Here is a 22,333-nt window from a genome sequence, read left to right on the forward strand (position 1 = left end):
TTAGCCCAGTTTACTCTCTTGCCTAAGGAGGCATCAGTAGTTCTGTCTCAGTAGCAGAAAGAGAATTTCCCTCATTTAAACCTCCTTTGGCCTTCTCCGTTAATGGGCTTAATGAAAAGCAGAGTGTAATGGGGAAAGCTGTGCTTTAGGCCATAAGATCTGGGTATACACTTAATTCTACCCTTTTTGACTATGTCATTTTGATCCGTTTCCTAATTAGTTTAAGCCTCAGTTTCTTCATTTCTAAAATAGTTAACTATATATCACGAGATTGGTGTGAAGGCTACATGAGATAACATATATAAAAACACCTGATAGTCACCTCTCCTTATGCAAAATCCTTCACAAGTTAGTAATAACATACAGAAAAGAGCTGGATCATATTATTTTCAAGGCTCTGAATTCTGGCAACTGACATTTAAAGCTTTCAATTGATGTTAGGAAAGATCACATAAGAAATCCAAATAACTTGTTGACATGCATTTGCCAAACTGGTGCTTTAAGTAGATCGGATTGTATGTTCCATGTAGTGGTCAAGGGTTACACCATAAAAGGTTTGAAAAATGCCTCTGAGAGATGGACAAAAATGCACTAGTGTTTAAACATACAATATTTTAATGTTTGTTTGATAAAAGTAATTCCAGTTAACGAACTAGTGTGAAAGTTCAACTATAGAAATTATTCAGTGCCAAAAAAGGAAATTCGCTCAGCTAAACCATGCCGCTCCATTACAAGCTTTACCTAACAATGCCAACCACGTTTATAGTTTGCATAGCAAACTTCCTATGATTGTCACAAACGTCATGCTAAGCCATGACTCCTATTCATCGGTCATAAATTTTCAAGCAAGAAAATACTGGGAGGCCCAATAAATTCCAGTGTTTTCAGTTGATCTTTCCTCTACCTTCCTGCGTCTTCCCCACATGATGTCTAGTATCCTTGTTTTCCAGAGAAAAATCTGGGTGTTCATTAAGCTTATTTGTGAACAATCTGATTTCCAGTTCTATTTAAACAAGACTTAAAAAGAAAAGTTATACAGCTTAGAAAGAGTGCCTAACAGTTTTCACTTATCTTAGGCCAAATACTGTTTAATTCTGGTTTCATGGTTTGTTTGTTTTTTTCCTTAACGACTGTGACATGCTACAGATCACGTGTGTTTTGTTCACTTTTGTAATCTCGGCACATACTAAATGTCCAATAAATAGCTGTTGAATGAATGAATGAATTTATGTTATTTTAGGCTAAGTTTAATTTCAATTTTCCCTGTACTTTCCCCCCCAACAGAACTTCTTTTTCATTTGTTAGCTTTTTAAAAATATGATCTAAAAAACTCCATGAAAGTATAAAGAAAATCTCATGCTTTTGAATTCAAGCTCTAACTCCACATTCTTGAAGTTTTGACGGATAGTTGTCTAAGGATAGAGCATGCTACGAGAAGGAAAGGGAAAGCTCTTTGATCTTACTGTTGCAGGGACTTCAAGATCAGTCTCTTGCTTTCAAATAAATGAAAGATTAAGAGTCAGATTTTATAGTGGATGCAACTGAATCACAGACTAAATGACTTGTCTAAATTATACAGCAGAGTGTTAATTAGAAATCGACCCACCTACCCTCTAATGTGGCATTTCTCTAGCTATAGTCCAAACTCAAAAAGATCAAGATTGTAAAAAGGCAACGAGAAAGATGTTATTCTCCCACAATGAAGTTTATGAAGTTTCCATGTCATCTCCCTTAAATCTCTTTTTATTTTCTTTGCAAAATCATCAACAAATATAGGATTCAAGTGGGATCCAACTGGAGACTCAGCAGTGAATGGTTGTCACTATAAGTTAGAAGCAAAACAAGGAGGAATAAAATCCCAATGTAGATATTTTAACAACATTATTTATATAGCATCTTTTCTCTAAAATGCTTTTCAGCAGAAAAAAGATTCTATGTAAAGTAAAAAGAAAAATCTTACTCCTGTAAAGAAGAAAAAAACTACATATGCTAATGAGAAATCTTAGATTGTGACTTATCAATAAAGAAACTGAATTAAAATTCTTGGCTTTTTATATTTTAGTGTAGGCCTTAAATCATCAAGCGAAGGAGGAAATAATAAGTAGTGTAAAGGATGTATACCTTTTCTAGTCAAGTATCACAGTAATCATCAAAACAGTAGAATTAATTTGAAATTCAGTCAATGAAGCCTCCGATGTTTTAAATGACTTAGCTGTGTGATCCCCTAGGATATAAAACACTTGAAAATGCCATGCAGACAGTAACGTGCAGAAGTGGAACACTGGTGCGCTTCCACCCCTTGAGGCTAGGTTACCACCCTGTTTTAACAAGTGATATTTGATACAAGTATTAGAGCTTAGCTATTATCCCTTTTAATAGTTCTTGAATAACAACACAGAAACCAGAACATACATCAGATAGGATCTCAGATGTATTACTTCATTTTGTTGGGAATATGGAGAAATAGCTAAGAACTACACTGAACTGACAGGGTGATAGAAAAATCTGTAACTGCCCCTCACTTTTTATTAAACACTACTAGCCAATTTTTACTATTTTCAATTTAGTTTAACTCATTTCCCCTACATTCTGTGCACATTAAAACATGTCATCTCTCTGGTGATAACGTATAATATTTTTCAGTTCAGGTTACACAGAGTTCAATCTACTTCCTATCTGGATTCTTTTTTCCCTTAGTCTTTTCTTCAGTGTACAATATTGGAATCTGTGCATCAGATAGCATAAGGCCTGTTGTTGCAAACATTAATAAGATATATCTTTTGGGAACAGTTACTTACACTTTGTTTCATCTCTAATGGAAAGGATTTCTCTAAATATTTACACCAGAACAGTTGTCAGAATGAATCCTGCAAAACTGCTGGCATACTCCCAGGAGCAGGGGCTGGTGTGGGGGGAAGGGGAGATTCCTGGTTCCTGGTCGTATAATTTTAAGCAGCCCTAGATTTTCAGGAAGCTGCTTGCTAGAATATGAAGGGTCTGTATTAACAAAAAGGTACTTCAGTGTGTAGACAAATTCAAGTAAAGTATCTGAACAGCCACTTTCGTTTATTGCTCTTATAAAAATGGCTCTCCATTTGCTTCAGGTTTAAAGTAAAGGGATGGATTCGGTTTCAGAGACCCAGCAAATAAATTGTATATGAGGAAAGAAACTTGTATAGGAAGTGTGAAGGAACACCGAAATCATTCTATGCAGTGGCCCTCAAGGTGCTTAATATATAGAAATGACTTGTTCCTTCCATGAATTGCTGAGTGAGAGAGTCAGCATGCAAAAGTTAGACAGGAGAGAAGTGAAATCTGCCAAGATAAATGCCAAGATAAATGCAGCAGTGTTTCATAAATTAACTCGGCTGTCTGTGTGTTTGTTTTTTCTTTGGAAGAGCCTAAAATTAAGAGTGTTTGACTCATCTTAGTAGTGGTTTAGAATTTGAGGAGTGGATGAGAAAGTAAGTTTGGGCTAGGAAGGGTAGAGAAAATATCCTGCATTGGAAAATCTTGGCAATTTTCATTTGAAATGTGTTCTTATCTGATGAACGATGGTACTTCTGCCCCAAAGTCCGTGAATTAAGTAGTTTGGTTAAGAAATGATTACACAAAGATTTCTGGGTTTGTAAGGTCTCCATTTGTAGTATGGGCAAGATATTAAGTTCAAAGGCAAACAGTTCATGATGAATTCCTAGAACGTCAATGAGGTGTCCACATGGGTACTGAAAATGGTAGAAGTAGCCTGAAATGGTCTGGACCTACTCTTGCTGGAAATCTCCCTTATTCTATTAGAATTAAACGTTGAGGTATGGGCACGTAATGCTCACAAGTCTGAAAACACACATGAATCAGGGCTGGGCCTTGGAGGCTCAGTGCTAGGTAGAATGGCACATGCTATTGATTGTACTAGGGCCAAGGATGCATCGACATGATCTTGCAAGTCTAATTGGCTTCCAAGGGAATCCCACTGATCTATGTTAAAAGTTTGGATTTACATCAAGCTCTGGACAGAAATGGAATGTTGGATGGATGTCTTAGAAATATGCTATAGGAGAGACTGCCCCTTTTAAATTATACTAGTCTTTGTGGAGAGGGCTAAGAGTTAACATCTTGAGGGTGGCATGAAATGAGTCTGTGAATTGAGGCCAGAGGGGCTAAGGATACCGCCTTCAGGCTTTATTTCTTGTTACCAAACAGTAATGAGGGTCCTGTTAAACTTAGATCAACAAATTGCTCATAAATTGGAAAACAAGACTGAATTCTGTACGAAACAAATCTTCAGCAGCTCAGTATGTGCTCATTTAGTTTGTGGCCAAGCAGCACTTGTCTACATCTTCTGTATTGCATGGCAGGAACTACATGCCATCAAAAGGTAGTGAGTGATACAAGTAAATGCAAGGTCACCGTTTTGCTGCTAAATTTCCAAAAGTTAAGATTCTTCAATTCTTAAATCAGCTCATGGTCAAATTTAAGACCAAATAAAATCAAATATATGATTCCACTAAACTGGTAATATCATATTGATAGCAGATCATTATAACTCTTTGATGTACACAGGGCATGAGGTCAGGGTTTATTTGTCCAGTGTTACCTGGAGATTGCCAGTTGCCACAGAAGGCTGGCCAGAATAAGAATCTGACTGCGTGCCTTTCTGTGGATTTAAAATAAGCAATATCACCCATCCACATGTTTAAACAAAGAGAGTCTAAGGCCACAGGCGTCTAAGTCCTGAGGTCATAGGAGTACTAAAATATACTGACGTCATTCTGAAGCATAAGAGAATGGGAAACTTACCACATTAAGGACAGTGGGAACTCTGTGACTTTGTTCAATTAAAGATCCAGCACATGAGGTGACAGAGTAACCTTGCTGGGTATTTGAGGCAGTGTCAATAGTTTCAAAGGTGAACTTTCACTGAGGTTATTAAGCATAGATATATTTGTGCTACTTGAATATTTTCCTATAGAAAGTCTTAACAATCTTCTAATTTCTAGCATATTGAAAGCTTAAAATCAAAGCACCGCTTAGTTCTTAATAATTTTGATTTAGCTGCTTACAGCACCATATTTCAAAATGGTATTGTTTTCAGTAAAAGAAATCCTAAGCTTGCTCTTGGCCTTTTCCTAGATCTACAGGCTTTAGAGCTCCTGTCCTGTGCAATATACTACTATTTTCTTATTTCCAAATGTTACGTCAGGAATATTATATCTAAATTGACCTTAGGATGTTTACAAAGATCCTTTCCCCCGTCCCTTCCCATCCTAATCAGACACCTCTTGTACAAAGACTCAGACTACATTCCTTGGGTTCTTTTTATCTACTCAGGAAGGGAGGAGGAGAACTTGCAGTGATGACAGCAGGAGTTCTGTATGTGTGCGTCTGCCCTCATGCAGGCAGACAAGGTGGTTTATAAGATGACGGTGATTTGCACTGCGCACGTATACTGGCGACACATTTCCATCTCTTGCATGCTTAGGATGAATAACCTATTGAGGAAAAAAAAAATTGGTGGAAAAGCATTGTTTTCTGGTGGGTTTCCTGCTCTCTGTAACTCATGATTGCTCCCATTCCCTAGGGACAAGTAACTAGGTCTGACCACGGAGCAATGGCTCAAGCGTGCTCTGATGACCCTCCTCCCCAAAAGCCTGGCTTTCCTCAGTCTAATTACTTTTGGCAATTGTGGTTATTGGGATTTGGCCTAGTGACTCACTGGAACCCAAATTCTCCCAAGGAGCCCCCTTAACAAACAGAATTAAGTCTGACAGGAAGCCCAGACGTCCACCTCACTTTTACATGGAGTTTTCCCTGGTTTATGGCAAGGTTTGAACATCGTTCATGGACTAGAAAAGAATAATAAACAAGATTTAATGAAGATAACCACTTAAAGAAGAGCACATTAGGAGAGAAGTAAGAACAGTAAGTTCAAGAATAAACAACCTACTGCAAAACTTAACCCATTAAGATAGAGTTACAACTATGCTATTTATAGTAGTTTTACTGATCACCAGTAGTCAATATAAAGTTAGTCAGTAATTGTAGAAACCATAAAAGAAAAGGATGTTTATTTCTTATTAGAGGCCATTCTCTAACCATTTCATTTTTCCTGAAAACAAAGAGGACTCTAGGGCACCGTCATCTGGTAAGACATGAAAACAGTTGTTTATGATTATGTAGCTTTGAAAAACAAATTGGGGGTATGGCTGATACCTCATCTTCTATTCACTGCCTCCCTAACCCCTGGTATAGTTCAGCAGCAAGCACCCTCACTCTTGATCGCACCTCTCCTAGCAGCAGGGTTCTTATCTGTGAAAACAGCAGCAGTATCTGTTAAACTCACCATCATGTTCTACTGTGTGCACTCTGCTATGTCTTCTTAGACCCTCTGGCTGAGACAATTCTCAATCAGATGGTCTTGTCTGCACCAGTCAGTGCCACAAGTTAAACAGTACTCAACTGATCAACAATCTGGGGCTATCAGACTGCTTTATATTTTAAACTACTATCTGTTCGAACGACACATATCTCTTATCATACTCCACACAAGCCTATTTTTTCTGTCGAACTCTCATGAAACTGGCATTGTTTTCAACAGTTGCTTAGCTGTAAGAGTTATCCTTGAATTAAGGGTCCAGTGGTACTTCTCAGCCTTGGCTGTACCTTAGAATCACCAGGACTACTTTTGAAAATGCAGATGTTCAGGCCCCATCCCCAGAGATTGCTTCATTTGGTCTAGGATAGAGTCTGGCTTTTTTTTTTTTAAGATCCCCAGGTGATTCTAATTGGAAATCAGGGTTGAAAAATCACTGTACCAAGGCCCATAAAGCAAGAATTCGGAGTGGAGGTTACTGTTAACGCTCATAGTAAAAGTAATATAAATAAGAGATTTTATGAAGCACCATAAAGATAACTTTTCTGGACAGCAAAAACTAGCCAGTGAAATATCTATTGTGGTTATAAATTACAGAGAAGGATTTTGATATTTAACTGCAAAATTATAGATTTTGCCCACATTCTCATGCCTTAGTTAGTCTTCTCTTGGAATTGTGCACCATAGATGGGAAGAATAATCTTAGATTATTTCATATAAACTGTGCTATTCTATTGCTTCTAATGAAAAAAAAATCAGCAACTTTCTATGTTTAAAAACCATCAATAGGGCAGGTTTAAGGAAAGAGAGGAAAAAGGACAGAGAAAAGAGAGAGATGTGGGAAGGAGTATTAGAATACCAGAAGCAACCTCTAGAGTAAATGTTTGAAGAAGACTTGTGGTTTGTTAAATGAGGAGGAAGAGATAATGAGCAAAGAGAGTAAAGGAAAGAAAAAGTGGGGTAGCGTTTGAGAAAACACTCCCATGATTGCTTCAAGTACCAATCCCAGTAGTTGAAGTGACATGAAAAAATCAAAGAAGGACATGGGCTTTGGAGTCAGTCCTGGGCTGGAATCCTAGGTCCACCACATCTTTGTTGAATGACCTCAGGCGACTGATATGGGACTACTGGCACCTGCCTTACAAGGTAAGTGTGAGGACTAATTGAGATAATATTTGCAAAAACATCAAGGACAGAGTCTGGCACTCACAGGTGATTAAAACACAGCAGCTATTTAAACGATAATCATTATCACAATACTCACTTTAACATATAAATATAAATGCATATTAAGATAGAATGTATGTGAATATAACAGTGGTTCTGAGAACTGTGGTACCTCTTTCTTATCATCTAAATGTGGCTGATACTGTCTCTTCTTATATGACAGCCTTTGTCGAGATGACTGTGTGTTCACATATGTGAGGTCCCATTGTATGAGGGTACCTAACAATGAGAAACCAGCGGCACTTTTTCTTACCAGCTTATCAAGCATATGTTAAGAAAATAGTGTTCTAAAATAAGCATTTCAGAAATTCTGTTATTTTATATTGTGTGGTGGTGGTTTGTATTATGTGGTTATAAAATGGGGGCTGCTTTACCACTTACTCTCAGGAATGTGCTTTGTATTGGAGTATAATTATAAATATGCTTACCAGCTAGTTTTCTAAGGACAATTTTTGGGAGTGAATATAGTGCATTGAATTATTATGTATTCATTTTAGAAAGATGTTTTAAGGTGACTAAATGTAATCCCATGCCCCAGCCAAGTGCTCAGAAGAGAAGTAGGAGAACAGACCACTAGAAAGTATAACCTGCTTCCTGATCCAGAAGACCCAACTTGCCTAGAAGAAGCAAGAGAGGGCATGGAACCTGGTTGTTACTGAGGCTAGGCAATTACTCGGTGGGGATGCTGCAGAAGTAGTTCACGTATTATATAGATGGACTGAATTCCTTCAAGTTTCATTCCATCCTGAGAATTTCTTATTTTAAGAGAGCACACTTTGTTGAGAAATCTGCTTGAAAGTAGAATGCTATGAGTAGATGCTAGATCCAAGTGGAACGATATAAAAAATCATTTTTACACCTTAAGGAAACTAATCTTTCCTTACTATAAAGTTTTTCAGGTCTACCTAAGATCCTGTGGCAAAGGAATATCGTTCCACAGGTGATGAGACTTCCAAGTATGACCTTCAAGTGGAAGACTTGGCAACGTAAAATTACCACTCCTGATACCAGTGACCATTTTCTTACGTAGCACAAAAAGGGCTATAAAAATGAGAAACCACAGTTGAAAATGATATATTAGATTCTATAGACAAAGTACCTTAATGTAATTCATCTTATTTTGATACTACCAGTAAAAGTGAGTCTCAATGTCAACACAGCAAACATTTTAAACAAGAAACTGCCAGATTTTTATCTCATGTATTCAACCATGCCTTTTATGGGAGTAACTCAAAAATGCTTATCTTCAGCTCCTGAAACTCTCTGCAACTTTGATTCAGAGTTACTAAATGCCCTGCTGGCCCTCAAAGACAGCGCAAAAGGAAAATAAGTTTCCTAACAAATCTGCTTGTCTTACTTTCCTGTTCTTTTTGATTATCTCTAATCAAAAAGATAGACATAATTGTTTTTCACCCAGACATGAGTCCTTATAAGCCAAAGTTTAGTGCCAAGCATGGCTCTCTTCCTCTTTTCCCTTCATATGCACTCTCGTGCTCAATCAGTCACTGTCATAGCACAGGGTCTTATAAGCTTAAACCTGGGCCTTTGTACTTGCCGCTTCCGTCCCATCACAGGGCCACTTCTAAACTCCTGTCATGGTAGGGGAGTTCTGATGCATCTTTCTAGCTGGGATTCCAAACCAGCTCCCTGTGACTCTAAGCCCAAGGACAAAATGGACTTGCCAAAAATGGAGTATGTGGATTTACGCTATGGCTATGGTTTTCAGGCACTAGATATTGCGATGGGTGAGGAATATCATAATTAATTCAGTCTCTATGTTGATAAGTTACTTATTAATCTTTATATGATGGATTTACTTATAATAAGTGAATACTTATATATGTTTGTATTCTTTTTTTTTTTTTTTAAGATGACCTCTTTCCTCCTCTGACTCTTTATTTATTTATTTATTTAATGGCTGCATCGTGTCTTATTTGCTGCACATGGGATCTTTCGTTGCCGCACACGGGCTCTTCATTGTGGTGCACGGGCTTCTCTAGTTGCGGACTGAGGGCTTAGTTGCCCCGCAGCATGTGGGATCTTAGTTCCCCGACCAGGGATTGAACTGGCATCCCCTGCATTGGAAGGTGGATTCTTAACCACTGGACCACCAGGGAAGTCCCTTTTTGTATTCTTAATCTTCATCCACTAAACTTGGTTGAATAAAACAACTAAGTTTAGAAGAACTAACTCGCTACTCCTGGTTCATGTTCTTATACCAAAAGATTAAAAGTTGAAGAACCTATAAGAATTGCTTAGATATTTTTAACCAATCACCTCACTTCACAGATGAGGAACTGCAGCTTAGTGTGGTAAAGGGACTTGTCTGGGTTATTCAGATATTACTAGCAGTGCTAGATGTAGAACCCAGGTCTTCTACTTCTTAGCCTACTTTTCTCAACATACACTGGGAATTCTCCTTCAATGACTTCTTAGGTCTCAGTCTGTACCATGATTTCATGATGTTTGCTGCTATCCATCAAATTCTTAAAGGTCAGATGGAAACCTAATAAGGTAGTATTTTGAAGACTGGGTTAAATACTTGCATAAGGCATAAAGCATAAAAGCAGTTAAAGGCCATTAAATACGTATTTAATTGGGCAATCATCTCCTTTAGTACCATTGAATTTTCCCTAAAAACTTCCAGAACAGTTTTAGTGACAGCAGATGGTAACTAGACCTAGTTACCTAGGTTACCCAGTTACCTAGTTACCTCGCCAAGAATATAAATAAGGCAGAAATATTATCAGAGAAGAGGCACCTGCAGCCATGTTTTTTTTTAAATGAGTTTTTGAAATTATTCAAACTTTTTATATGTAAAAAGAATTCAGGTATTTTGCCTAAAAGTTGCATGTTGTTGAAACATCTTTGGAGCAGAAGATGGGATTTCTTAGCACTCAATGGCATCCTCAGCACCCTGACAATCCTTGAGAATGGAACATTCCATTCTTTTCAGCATTGCTGGTTAAGTACTTTAGTCGGAATGCTAGTAATAGTCCTGAATGGAAAGATCTGATGGACAGAATTAAACAAATAGAAAAAATGGGCAGCGTCTTTTACAGATGTGTATTTTATACTTTATATGTTTTGTTAAGGTATAACTGCAAAGCATTTCAAATTTACTAGGTTGGCCAACAAACGGTAAATTTTAAGATAATCGAATCATTTTAAACCTTAAGAAAAAATTCACAGTCAAGAAAGCAACCCACGTTTTTCCTCAAAATCAAAAGCAAGGCAAAAAATATCTATATAACTTATGATGCGACACTTTTTCAAATGATCATTCTCAAAAGAATGCCAGTGTATGATGCACGGTTCAGAGAAGAAATAGTCTTAACCAAGTAAAACGTATAATTTCAACACACTGTCTTACATGATCCTTACCATGCTCTCAAAACTGAATGATGTTTTCCTAATGGTAACCAAAGTTGATTCTTACATTTCATGAAACATAATACCCACTCTGATGGCATTTCAAGAATTCCCTGCTTGGAAAAGGATGTTTTGGGGGCTGGGGAGAGTGAATAGTGAGGAAGTGGGAAGAGAGGTCAGGACAACGTCCAAAATGAAACATTTGGATAGAGATAAAGAGGGGAAAGATGATTTAGAAAACTGCTGTATGTGGAATAGTTTTATTTTTTGATAGTTCATTCTTATAATTGCAGAGGGATCATGTGGTCTTAACTCTACAAAGGTTTCTGACAACACACAGTATTCTATCAATAATATATAGAATTCAAAAGAACTATTGCATTTTTTAAAAAAGATTAACCATTTAACTAGAAAATATTTGAGATACTCAGTAGCAATCTGGAGATCTCTGTCCAGATTAAAACAGACTAAAATGATCAGATGACTAATACACTTGTTTTGTAGTAGTGTGGCAAGAGTTTCCCCATAATAACTTGAAAATCAAATTTAACTACATGCTGTAATTTCCCATTCATCACTTTCTGGGGAACTAATTTGTAGAATATTAAATTCCAGGAAATATTTAATGGAGAAATGATTCAACAAAACTTATCTACTTGCAAGTTAAAATACCGTTCATATTTCACCCTTAAAAATATTGAAGTAATGCCATTAAATCAATTTTATGCTTATTATATTCTCAATTACTTTACATAGAATAACTTGGGACTAAAAAGACAATATTCAGAAATTATCATCCTTAATGTTCTTAATAAAATCCTTTTATTGAAGTAATAAAGAATTAAAATAGTATAACAAAGAGATACTTTAAGAAACAATTTTGATAGTGTAATGATGATTAAATTAGAATTCACAAAAATAAGTGTCTTTTGTTTATATTTAGATGTTGCCATTAATGCCTAAGAGTTTGAATTTGGGGCTTGGATTCATACAGATATCACATGATATGTTGCAGAATATACTTTCTCTAGCAAATTTTACTCATATCTTCATCTATTAAACAGTGTTTCACTCAAAAACAAGGTAGACTGGTGACAAAAGTAGACAGGTGAAAAAATGCGTTGTAGCCAATATCCAAACTATACACTTTCATTCAAAATTAATATGACAAAATGCATAATAGAATGAAAGATTTTTCTGTCTTGTAGTTAACCTATTATTTTCCAGGTTAGCTGTGTAATCATCAAGAGTGTATCAGAATCTCAAAGAATGGCTTAACATCCAAAATGGTATCATGAGCAATGACCACTGTATTCCAGTAAATCGGTTTTCATTTTATCACCATTAAAATGATTTCTCTTATGTTCTTACTCCTTTATTTCAAACATCTTTATGAAAGATTTTTAAAAGTTTTATAGATTGTGCAATGAGTGCTTGGTAATTATTATGCCTACAATGGCTTTTCAAAAGCTGGATCTATCTGGAATCTAAGCAATTAAAAACCAATTAATAGATGGCATCAAATAAAAAGGGTACTACAGTGGCATCTGATGTTTCTCACAATAGTCTTCTGGCATAATATGATCCTACAATGTCTTCTTAATAACTAAATAATATTATATTATATTTAGCAAGCTTCATTATCACTACCAGGTATTTAACTCTTTGACATTGGTCATTAATGTATAATACATATAAATATCGTTCAAAAATTTCCAATTAGAACAGCTTATTCTACAAACATAGGATAAATGGTGGTTTTGAGACCATCAGATTTATTATTTAACACGCCTGACATCTTCTCTCTGACGTGGGCCAACATATAGCATAAATAGCAGGAGATAAGTTCCATTTAGTAGCTGTATGGCTTTGTATAGGTTACTTAGCCTCTGTTTTTTGGGTTCTTTCCCTGTAAAATGGGGATATTAATACCTGCTTCTATACTTCAAGTGGCTATTTAGGGACCCAAGTGAATAACTCAAGTGAAAGTGTGGTGCAATTGTACGGTACTGCGGTTATTATGGCACATATAACCTTTACTTTTATTAGCAGATAAGCTAGAATTCAGAAGCTGATTGTACCAAGCAGCAAAGGCTGAGCTGGAAATGAGTTCAAAACTCCATTCAGGATTCTTTATTTCACATCCTCTGAAAACATTTCTGGTTGAGGATTTTTGAATAAGGATTGCATTTCATTTTTATCTTGAGTAAATTCAACTTAGTCAACTCTAGGAGCTGTATATGAATCCAAGCAGGTAAAAAAGTTATTGAGTATTTATTCATCCATAACATAATAGATGTTTTTTTAAAGTACAAAACTCCTGTTTAAAATGTTATTTTTTCTATAAGAGGAAACAGGATCACTAGTTTGCAACAAAGTAGAGATAAATGGAATAGCAGTTCCTTGAGGGAAACAGGAGATTACTGATATAGATAGCTGTATCTGCTTTATCTGCGGATTAGCCATGGTTCCTTAGACTTGATAATATTTAACACTGCAAATGAACATGTTTTTGCAAGAAACTTTTCTACCAAAACATTCAAGAGACCACTTTAAAAACTCTGAAAAATAGTTCGTACACCCCAAATTTCTATCATTAGTTAAGATTTAAAAGTTTAGGAGAGTGAAGCTATTTATCTATAGGCCAAAAGGTTAAATACCTCAATTGTCTCTTGAAGCAAAAATAGGAAAGACCGTTTCTTTCTAGAATACCTTTGACTACTACCTTATTTTTCATTTAAACAACTTTTTCCCAGTCCCTATTTGAGAAAACGTTTTTTTCAGAGATTTCCAAAGAAACGAGTTTGTACACCTGCAATTTGACCTTGATTTTCTGGACCTTACCCTCTACTCCTTCCCCATTCTAAAAAAACCAAAACCTAACAAACAACAAGAACAAACCCCATGCTGCACCTGCCAAGAGAGTCTCCTCTGTCTCCTCGGAGAACGCAAGGGGTCGCCCCTCTCCCAGGATTGCATCAGCAAACCCCAGGAGCAAAGGCAGACGCAAGTGTGAAGGAGCAAGGAGCATCCCCTGCTAGGGGAGCTCTCTCCCGGCCCCACACCCACAGAACAATCGGAATTTCAACACAATTCCACCCACTCCCTTTCTCATCCCCACTACACAACAAGAGGGCGCCTTTGACTTGGCCTTGAGAAGATTAAGGCAGATCAAAAAGCAGCTCGCCTTTGGACTCTGTAAATCCTCTCTAATCGGAGCCTAGGGGTGCTCCATCCCCCCTCTGCTCCCAGAAGACTTGGGGCAGCACCACTGGGCAGCTTCCTGCACCGCTGTCCTTGCTGGGGGGAAGTGAGAACGAATGGATGGCCAGCTTTCTTTCCGGTGTCTTCCATCAGAAACAGGGGCCCCCAAACTGCAATCGGAGACCACTCTGACACTCAGGACCCCGTCCCTCCCCTGCGATTGTGTGGCTCCTGGCCCCGGGGTCCTCAGTGGGGTGAAGGAGGGTGTGGGCCATGGGCGCCGGGTGGGCACTGGCTGGAAGAGGGATGGAAAGCAGGAGGCTGCGCTTGTGCCCAGCATCCCTCTCTCTCCCCACCGACCTGCGATTCAGTTCCCCTGGCCGGACTCTACGAGAAGGGGACCTGGGGACCGCCAGAAGCGAGGGCAAGTCTCGAGCTCTAAGCCACTTCTTTTGGGAGGCGGCCGCCAAGTCTCGAGTGAAAGGGTGAGTGGAGGAGTTTCGAAGAATACAACCATCCAGAGGCCAAGCATAATAAATCGGATGCCCCGACGTGCTTAGATTAGGCCCTCCTGCCCCCCGCTACGCGATCCTGGAGGCGCTGAGGCCGGGCGGGAGCCCCTGGCGCTTTGGTACAGCGTTTCTTAGAAGCAGTTTTCAGGCGAATCAAACCTTGTCTGCCCTAGGCAAGCGGCACAAAGGGAGCTTTCAGGGGTCCCTCACGTCCAGAGACAGGGCACAACCTGTAGCGGAGAAGCGATTTCTAAAATCTCCATCTCACACAAGACTGTGCTGTGTCCTCTGCGCTGTACCCGAGCTTGCCCCCAGGGGCTTCGCGGGCCAGCGATCCGAGGTGGCTCTGCGCGCGGGACCAGGCGCCGCCAAGCGTCATTGGCTCCTGGGCGGCGGAGGTCCGAGTCGGTCAAGGCAATAGCATCGCTCTCTGCGCCCCGGGAAGTTTTCTCCCTCCCAGTCCCCGCCAGCGACCCCACGCTGGAGCCAGGGTCGCCCTCGGTTCTATCTGCGAAGGAACTCCCCACGCCTGCACATACGCCGGAGCGGAGCGGCCAGCGCGCCGGGCTACCCAGGGGCAGGGAGAGGTGCCTTTCTCGGGTCTGTCTCCTCATCTACGGAAGACGCCACCTTGAAACAGACCAACCCGGGTTGAGGGTGCCCTGGTGGGGGGGCGGTGCCCGTTTCATCCCAGCTAGGGCACTGTCCTAGGAAGTCTTCACAAGCCAACCATCCATCCAAGTAACTGGAATCGGGATAAGGGGCAGCGAGGAGGCGAGCCTGAGTCTTTAGGGGAACCCCACCCTCAGTGTGTGTGTCTGCCCCAGGGGACCCACTTGAAAGGGCCTGAGACGGTAAAAGCGCTCACGCGTGACAGGCAAGATTGTAACTGGAAACCTGGCACCTCCAGCTCCCAGCGGCCGGTTCGGCAGCCCTCACATCCCCCGTACTGGGACGCCGAGCGTCTCCTTAAGCGCGCAGGCACGCGAACCCCGAGCGCCCCGCGCGCCCTTCGGTTCCACTCGTGCGTGGCTGGGGGTAGAGCGGCCGCGCAGGCGCTCGCTCGCCATTTCCCGAGGGGCGGGAGAGTTCCTCGCGACCCCAGCGCCGCGGGAGGACCCTGCGAGGTCTCCCCAAGCGAGGCGGCGACGCAAGGTGAGCGGGCGCCGCGGCCGCGCCTTCCCCGGCGGGAACTCAGTGGTCAGGGGCGTCCAGCCGTCCGGGCGTCCGTGATGCCTGGGGGCTCGAGGCCCCCGTCCAACTCTCGGGAGGAAAGCACAAATCCCTCGAGCTAGTCTAACGAAGGGCCGAACTTTTCCGCGAACCTGAAATTATGAGGGTGCGGGAGCCACCTTAGCGCCGGGTCCGCCGGACTCGGGCACCCAGAAGGATGCGGGGGAAGAAAGGGGCGCGGAGAGAAAGGCGTGAAAGACGCCAACACAGGAGCCTAAACTGTTACCTCCTCTCGAGGCGTGGGGTGCTGGGTGGGAGGACCGCTGCCTCTGGGAGCCGACTCAGGACAGGCAAAGCGACCCGACAGGTGAACGCGGCGGGAGGGAGCAAATGCGTAAAAAAGCCTGCACTTACTTCTTCGCTGGCGCCTTCCCCGGGAGGCGTTTTGGCTGCCGATGTATTCCAAAAAGTTCAAAATGATAAAAAAACAAGAAATCAGTCGCAAGTGCATAGTAACCCAGTAATATTTCCCTTCCTTTTCTCCTTTTTCTTTTGATTGTTAATCAATATTGAATGTTTTAGAAATACACGTAGGTGTTAGGCGTATATGGAGAGCAAGAGAGAATCCAAGCAGCGGACTCCTCCACTCAGATCCGATAGGCGAGCTGGGATGGCAAACGAAGCGGGTCGGGTGGTCAGGGAAACCAACTACTGTACTTTCAAACTGTCCGAGCCCTGAGCTGCGGGGGCTCCCGTACGGTGGCTGTCAGTGCCGCAAGTGAGGGTTCCAGAAGCAGCGAGCGGCCTCGCCAGGGCGGCCGCAGGTAGCATGGTGCGCGGCGGCGGCGGCCGCGGGCGGGATCCGGGTGGGCGGTGGCGACGGTGGCGGCCCCTTGGGCTTAGAGGTTGCTGCGGCAGCGGCGGGGGCCCCGGGAGCGGAGGGGAGCGGGCGCCGTCAGCACCGCGGCCATGGCCAAGGGGCGGCGGAGAGACCCCGAGCTGCTTCTGCTGTTCGCGAGCAGGAGCCGCTCCAGTGGTGGAGGGAGGGCGAGAGGGTGGGTGGGAGGGAGGGACGGGGCGAGGGAGGGGGGAGGGGAGGGGGATGGCTGCTGGGGGCGGGGGGAGCTCGGGGGCGGGGAAGGAAACTGCTGGAGCAACAACCCTGAGCGACCTCAATAACTTTCAATTTCAAGAGGGAAAGAGGGAGCTGGAAAAGTACAGGCGTCGCGATTTGGCAGAGGGACGGGAAGAGGCGCCTAAGGGGTCCCGGGTCTGCGGCGGAGCATCTCTGGACACTGCAAAGAAGGCGGGAGAACAGGAGCCGGAGGGAGTGGGGGGAGGCACTGCGTGCCCAGAAGAGCCCCTCTTCAGAAGGGTCGCGGTCGCGGGGAGAGGCGGGCGCGCTCGGGCTGAGACCGTGGAGGTGGACGGTCCAGCGGCCGCGAGACTCCCCCCTCCCCGCCCCCGACGCCGGCCGGTCTCAACCGCCTCAGGCTGGGCGCACCCCGCTCCCGGGGGCCCGCGTCCCGGCTCCCTCGCGCCTCCACTCCCGGCGCCGGCGCGCAACCACTGCCCCAGGGAAGCTCGCTTCTCGCCCCCTTGGCAGATCGCTGCAGGGTTTCTGGCTGAGGACTCCTTCCCAGCTTTCTTGAGCCCCTCCTCTGTTGCTTTTCTCCTTTCCTTTCTTTCTTTCAGCAGAAGTAGCTGCAGCTGGGCGCCGGGCGGGTGGTCCAGGGGAAGCTCAGTGGGCACTGGTGGTCAGGTCGGCCGCCCGTTACCTGCCCGGAGCGGGTAGGACTCAGAGGTGTGTGCGCTCACACACCTTTGGAAATCCAACTGTGCTGCGACTTTCTCCCAAACGGAGTCTTTGCTGAGCCTCTGGAAGATTCCTCCTCCCCTCAGGCAGTTCCCTCCGCAGTCTGCTTGCCCTCGCCCAGCGCCGCTCTCTCTCTCTCTCACTCTCCGTCTCTCAGATCTTCTCGAGATCTCTTGTGCAATTTGGTTTCTCATCTGGGGGACTGGGAATGAGATTTGGAAAGATTTTTCCCGGCTTGGGGAGGAGAGGAGAGGGTCCACTACTTCCTTCTGTTCCAAGTTCAGGTAGGGGCCCTTGGCAGCGAAAAATAAGGTTCGTTGGTCCACCCCGGGGTGGGAAAGCCGAGGGCCGGCCCTTCAGAGCGGGGTACACACCCTGGCTCTTATTAGTCGGTGGTAGCTTCCCACCTCTTTTCGCCAGTAGCACAAGTCCGAAGAGCTTCCAGTAGTTTCTGAAGAAGTATTTAGTTGAAAGTCACAAGCCCCCGAAGTGATTTTTAACATAAATCTGTCCTATGTGTTCTATTACACAGACTGTCTCAAGGACTGCACTCTACAGCATTACAGTTTTACACAGCCCCAGACTTGAGAGGTGGCTTTGAAAAAAGTCCCTGATTCAAAGACACCTTGCTAATTCTTATGCTCAAATAATTTAGGTTTAGAAAATAGCTAAAGCCTTGCAGGAACAATTAAGATTTGTATTTCTCTCTCTTTTATCTATTTGTAACCCCTATTACCGGATTGCCTTAATTTCTGTGTTGATAAATGAGAGGAGAGAAAAAGGTGATTGCGTCTAGCCATTCCATTTTCAAGCTTGCAGTGCTTCAAATTGTTGTGTCTGTGAAGACGTCAATGGTGTAGCTGTTATACATCCCAAAAGTGAGGATTGAGGAGGTGAAATGGCCTGGAAGCAAAAGGAAGGGAACATGAAATAGGCACTCCTGTCAAGGTGCTAAAAATTAGAATCTGAGAGACTGGGTCTTCCCATATGAATTCCTTAATTAAATATCATTTATTACTTTGTATACCTGTATTGGAATTTTGGAGGCAGGAATAGTTTTCTTTAGGTTCTTTATTATGGGGAAGACAACAACCCATCAAGATTATGATTTGGGGCTTAATTAAAAATTCCCATTTGCAAGATTTCTGTTTCTGTGGTGGAACTGTATTTTCCATACATCACACACACACTCCCTTCCTTTATCTGTTGCATAATGTCCAGTTGAGAATGACCGAGTTTATTACTTTGAACCAGAGAAGTTGCAGACAACAGGACAATTCCAATAATGATTATCCAAAAAAGAAGCTACTCTACTTTTCTATGCCCGTCTCAGTCAGCTTTGCTTTCCTTCTTAATACCTCAGATCCTGAATATCTGCACCATAAAACGTGGGGGATTTAAAGGCTGTGGGAGGCTCCCTTTGAAAAGGACTCCAGAGACGGCCTTTCTAATCCGGGATACTTGAGCCGGATGGGATGAGATTGCAAAAGGGGATGTAAAAAAGCAATTTGGTGAACAAGTTCAGGGAAATAAACACGAAGAAAGAATTTACTTTTTTCACTGTGTGTTGTGCAGACATATGTTAGTTTGGATGAGGACAGGAATGGGCGTGTAAATAAATAAACACACACAGTGAGAAGCTGCAGTTCTTGAGCCATCCCAGAAAAGAACTAGATGCAGTGGGCAGGAAAAGCTTGTCAAGGAATAAGTGCTGCTCTGAGGAAACATAAGGAAAACATTAAATAAACGGCGAGTGTATTCTTTCTCTCTTGACACTATGCTTTAGAATAACTTTTTCCTGATCCATGTTACCGTTCTATTAAATGTGTATTTACTTGCCTGGCTGAGCCTTGCGTCCCTCGACTGTCCTTACAGCTTATGGAAAGCTTGCCATGGCCTATTTTGTGCAACATAGCACTTTTTTTTTTTTTTTTTTAAATCAAGAAAACAGCGCTCACAGAAGCCTGTGGCTGCCAATGAATTCCAGGGCCCAAGCCTAAAGCAAGTTAAAAACCATAGGCTCAGCATAGAAGTCAACATTTGCTTGCTATTTTTCTCCAGAAAACATCAAAGTCCCAGGGAGTTTAGATAACCAGGAGTTTGAGTCGGGCCAGGAGAATAGAATAGTTTTGGACAAAGATAGAGGGTTAAACACATCCAGACTAGTTATGGCAACTTCTCATCTCTCCTTTTTCTACCTCCCCCACCAGGCAGTGACAACAGTAACAAGTTATTTTTGTCACTTGCAGCAGTGGCACTTTAAGGAAAGAAAATGATTGTCATATTGTTGAATCCATACTGCAAATATGTGAGAGGGGGCTGTGCTCCAGAAAGAGAGAGCAAGCCCAATAGTTTGGAATGGTACATAACTGGTAGTGATGAGAGATGTTTGGCAAAGTTTGGGCTGACATCAGTCATTATACCACAGAGCTAACATGCAGATCCTGAAAATGCTCAACTCTCCAGTTACTTAGATCCGGAGGCATCTGAGTGAGTAAGTCAAGCAGGGTCCTCCGGGTGGTGTCTGTGTAACTGATGCAGCTAGAAGTCGTCCCTGAAATAGAGAGCAGACAGCAGTATTTAAAAGCCATTGAAATGAGTAGATGAAGGAAACTACTATTTTTAGAGAGAGAAATAAAGGAGACAGAATTATTATAGCAATTTTTAAAATGACTAAATGGTTATATAGCATTAAGAACATGAGAAAATCAAGACCCATGATGAATTACTTTCTGTCAACAAGAAAGAATGTTCTTCCTCCCAGATGAAGTTATGGGACACTTATAAAATTGTGGTGAGCACTGGCTGGTGTGCCTATTTTTAAAAACTTTCACGAATCAGTTCTTTGCTGAGCTCATTTAAAAAGTGAGTATCTGGTAGTACTTAAGATAGATTATTTACTACCTCAGAAAATTTTGTTTGACTACAGAGTTTTAACAGAAAGAGGCTGTGTGTTGTGGTAAGAAGGGCAAGAATTCTGGGGATCAAGGTGAGTCCTTTTTCTGAATTTATTGTTGTGTTTCAGCTTTCTTTATCTGAAAAATGAGGGAATTCAAGTAAATCATCTCCAAAGTCCCTTTCAGCTCTGAAAATAATGGCAATATATCCAAAAAAGAAAGACAGACTTGTAACTGCAAATGTCAACGCTATTTCTAGTTATGTGACATCACATCTTTCACTTACGGAATTATGTTTAACTGAATAGGTCCAGATTTAGAAATCTGCCTGTAAACGCGTTGATTTTCTGGAAATGCCTAAACCCTTACAAGAATCCTAGATGACGCTGGCCTGGCAAATTAGGTCCAGGACTAGTTTAATCTGTCTAGATGTCTCTAGACTTTGGGACAAGGAGGAACACATTTTAAACCTCGGATTCTGGGCAGACGCCCATAGAGATTAGGGAAAAGGACTTTTGCACCTCATGGAGATACTACTCAATCTCCTTTTGTTTTTAGGGATTGTAAGTGAGGAAGGAACATGGATTTTACTGAGTGCGGCCTTTCCTTTTTATTCTGTGTTAGTCCTTTCTTTTTCCTACTCATATCTTTGGATGAGGACTGATATCCATGTCTCCTTTGTCCCAGGAAATGCTTCAGAAAGTCAACAGTGAAGCTTGAGTGGCTGTGGTCACAGACTTAGGCTGAAGGATTACTGTCGTCGACGACATACAAGTCCGATAAGATGTCGTGGGCAAGGCTACATGAGGGATAATTTTAATGAGCAACTTTTTTGCAGTTGCTCTTGCATGTGTTGTCTCAAAACAGCTTCAAAACACATTGTTTCCTAGATGAGACAACGTAAGCCAGAGAGATAAGGTTGCTAGCCTAAACTCATATAGAAACTATTCTGGTTATATTACCCCAACATCTATTTTCTCTGCCTTCCCTGACCCCCAGGATGTTGATTTCTATGGACAAATCCCCAGAGCTTTCTTCCTCTGATTCCTGGTTGAGTTCAGTCAGTGAGGGCACCAGCAGGAGATCAGAGTATGGGAGGAAAGAGCGATTCTGCTCCCTCCCTTCTTCGGCATCATTCTGGAAATGGCTGTATCCCTAAGGGTGACCACAGCTCCGTCAAGCAGCCCCTTTTCTGTGGCCCTAGTTTTTAACCAGATTTCAATAACACCATTGACTCTCCCTGCCTCTTTACCTAGGAGTGGAAATGGCTAGTTCCTGGGTGCCTTAACATCTCCTATTGTTTCCCTTCACTTTGTGCTATTACAAATAGTCCTTTTTAAAAGTATCTTCCAAAAATTCTTGCGGGGTCCTGAAGTGACACATAAGTGTCAGAGCTGGGTCTTGAAACAAGGTCATCTGACTTAAAGCCAGTGCTTTTTCTACCATGTCGTCTGGCCTTTCCAGAGGAATGCACTCTGATTAAAACTGAGTTGGGTGAAGGGGAGGGAAATAGAGGAGGCTGCAGGGTTACAAGCCAGGAAGGCTTCGCAAGTAAAGAAGCAGGCATACAACAGACATCAGAGCATGGCTGTGGGCTAAACCAGAGGGGAAAACTAGAATCAGAATGGCAAGGAGCAAAGCGAAGTTCATGTTCAAAATTGTAGCCAGGCATCAGCAACAAGGTGATACATAGGAAGGGAAGGAGCAAGGTAATCAGGATACAGCAGTAGCAAAAGATCATGTTGATTTTAAGGCTGTTTTG

The 22,333-nt window shown here is 42.2% G+C and overlaps 1 protein-coding gene across 1 annotated transcript in view; it reads right to left on the minus strand.

Moving 5' to 3' along the window:
- The window catches only part of RSPO3 (R-spondin 3), a 75,493-nt gene extending 58,604 nt beyond the window's left edge, over positions 1 to 16,889 (minus strand). The window contains exon 1 of the mRNA XM_068551527.1: positions 16,273 to 16,889. Within this exon, the coding sequence (XP_068407628.1) occupies positions 16,273 to 16,369 (97 nt within the window). The 5' untranslated portion in view covers positions 16,370 to 16,889. The remainder of the gene's footprint in view (positions 1 to 16,272) is intronic.
- Positions 16,890 to 22,333: the final 5,444 nt, after the last annotated feature.

The sequence above is a fragment of the Eschrichtius robustus genome, chromosome 9, assembly GCF_028021215.1.
Source record: "Eschrichtius robustus isolate mEscRob2 chromosome 9, mEscRob2.pri, whole genome shotgun sequence".
Taxonomy (NCBI): domain Eukaryota; kingdom Metazoa; phylum Chordata; class Mammalia; order Artiodactyla; family Eschrichtiidae; genus Eschrichtius; species Eschrichtius robustus.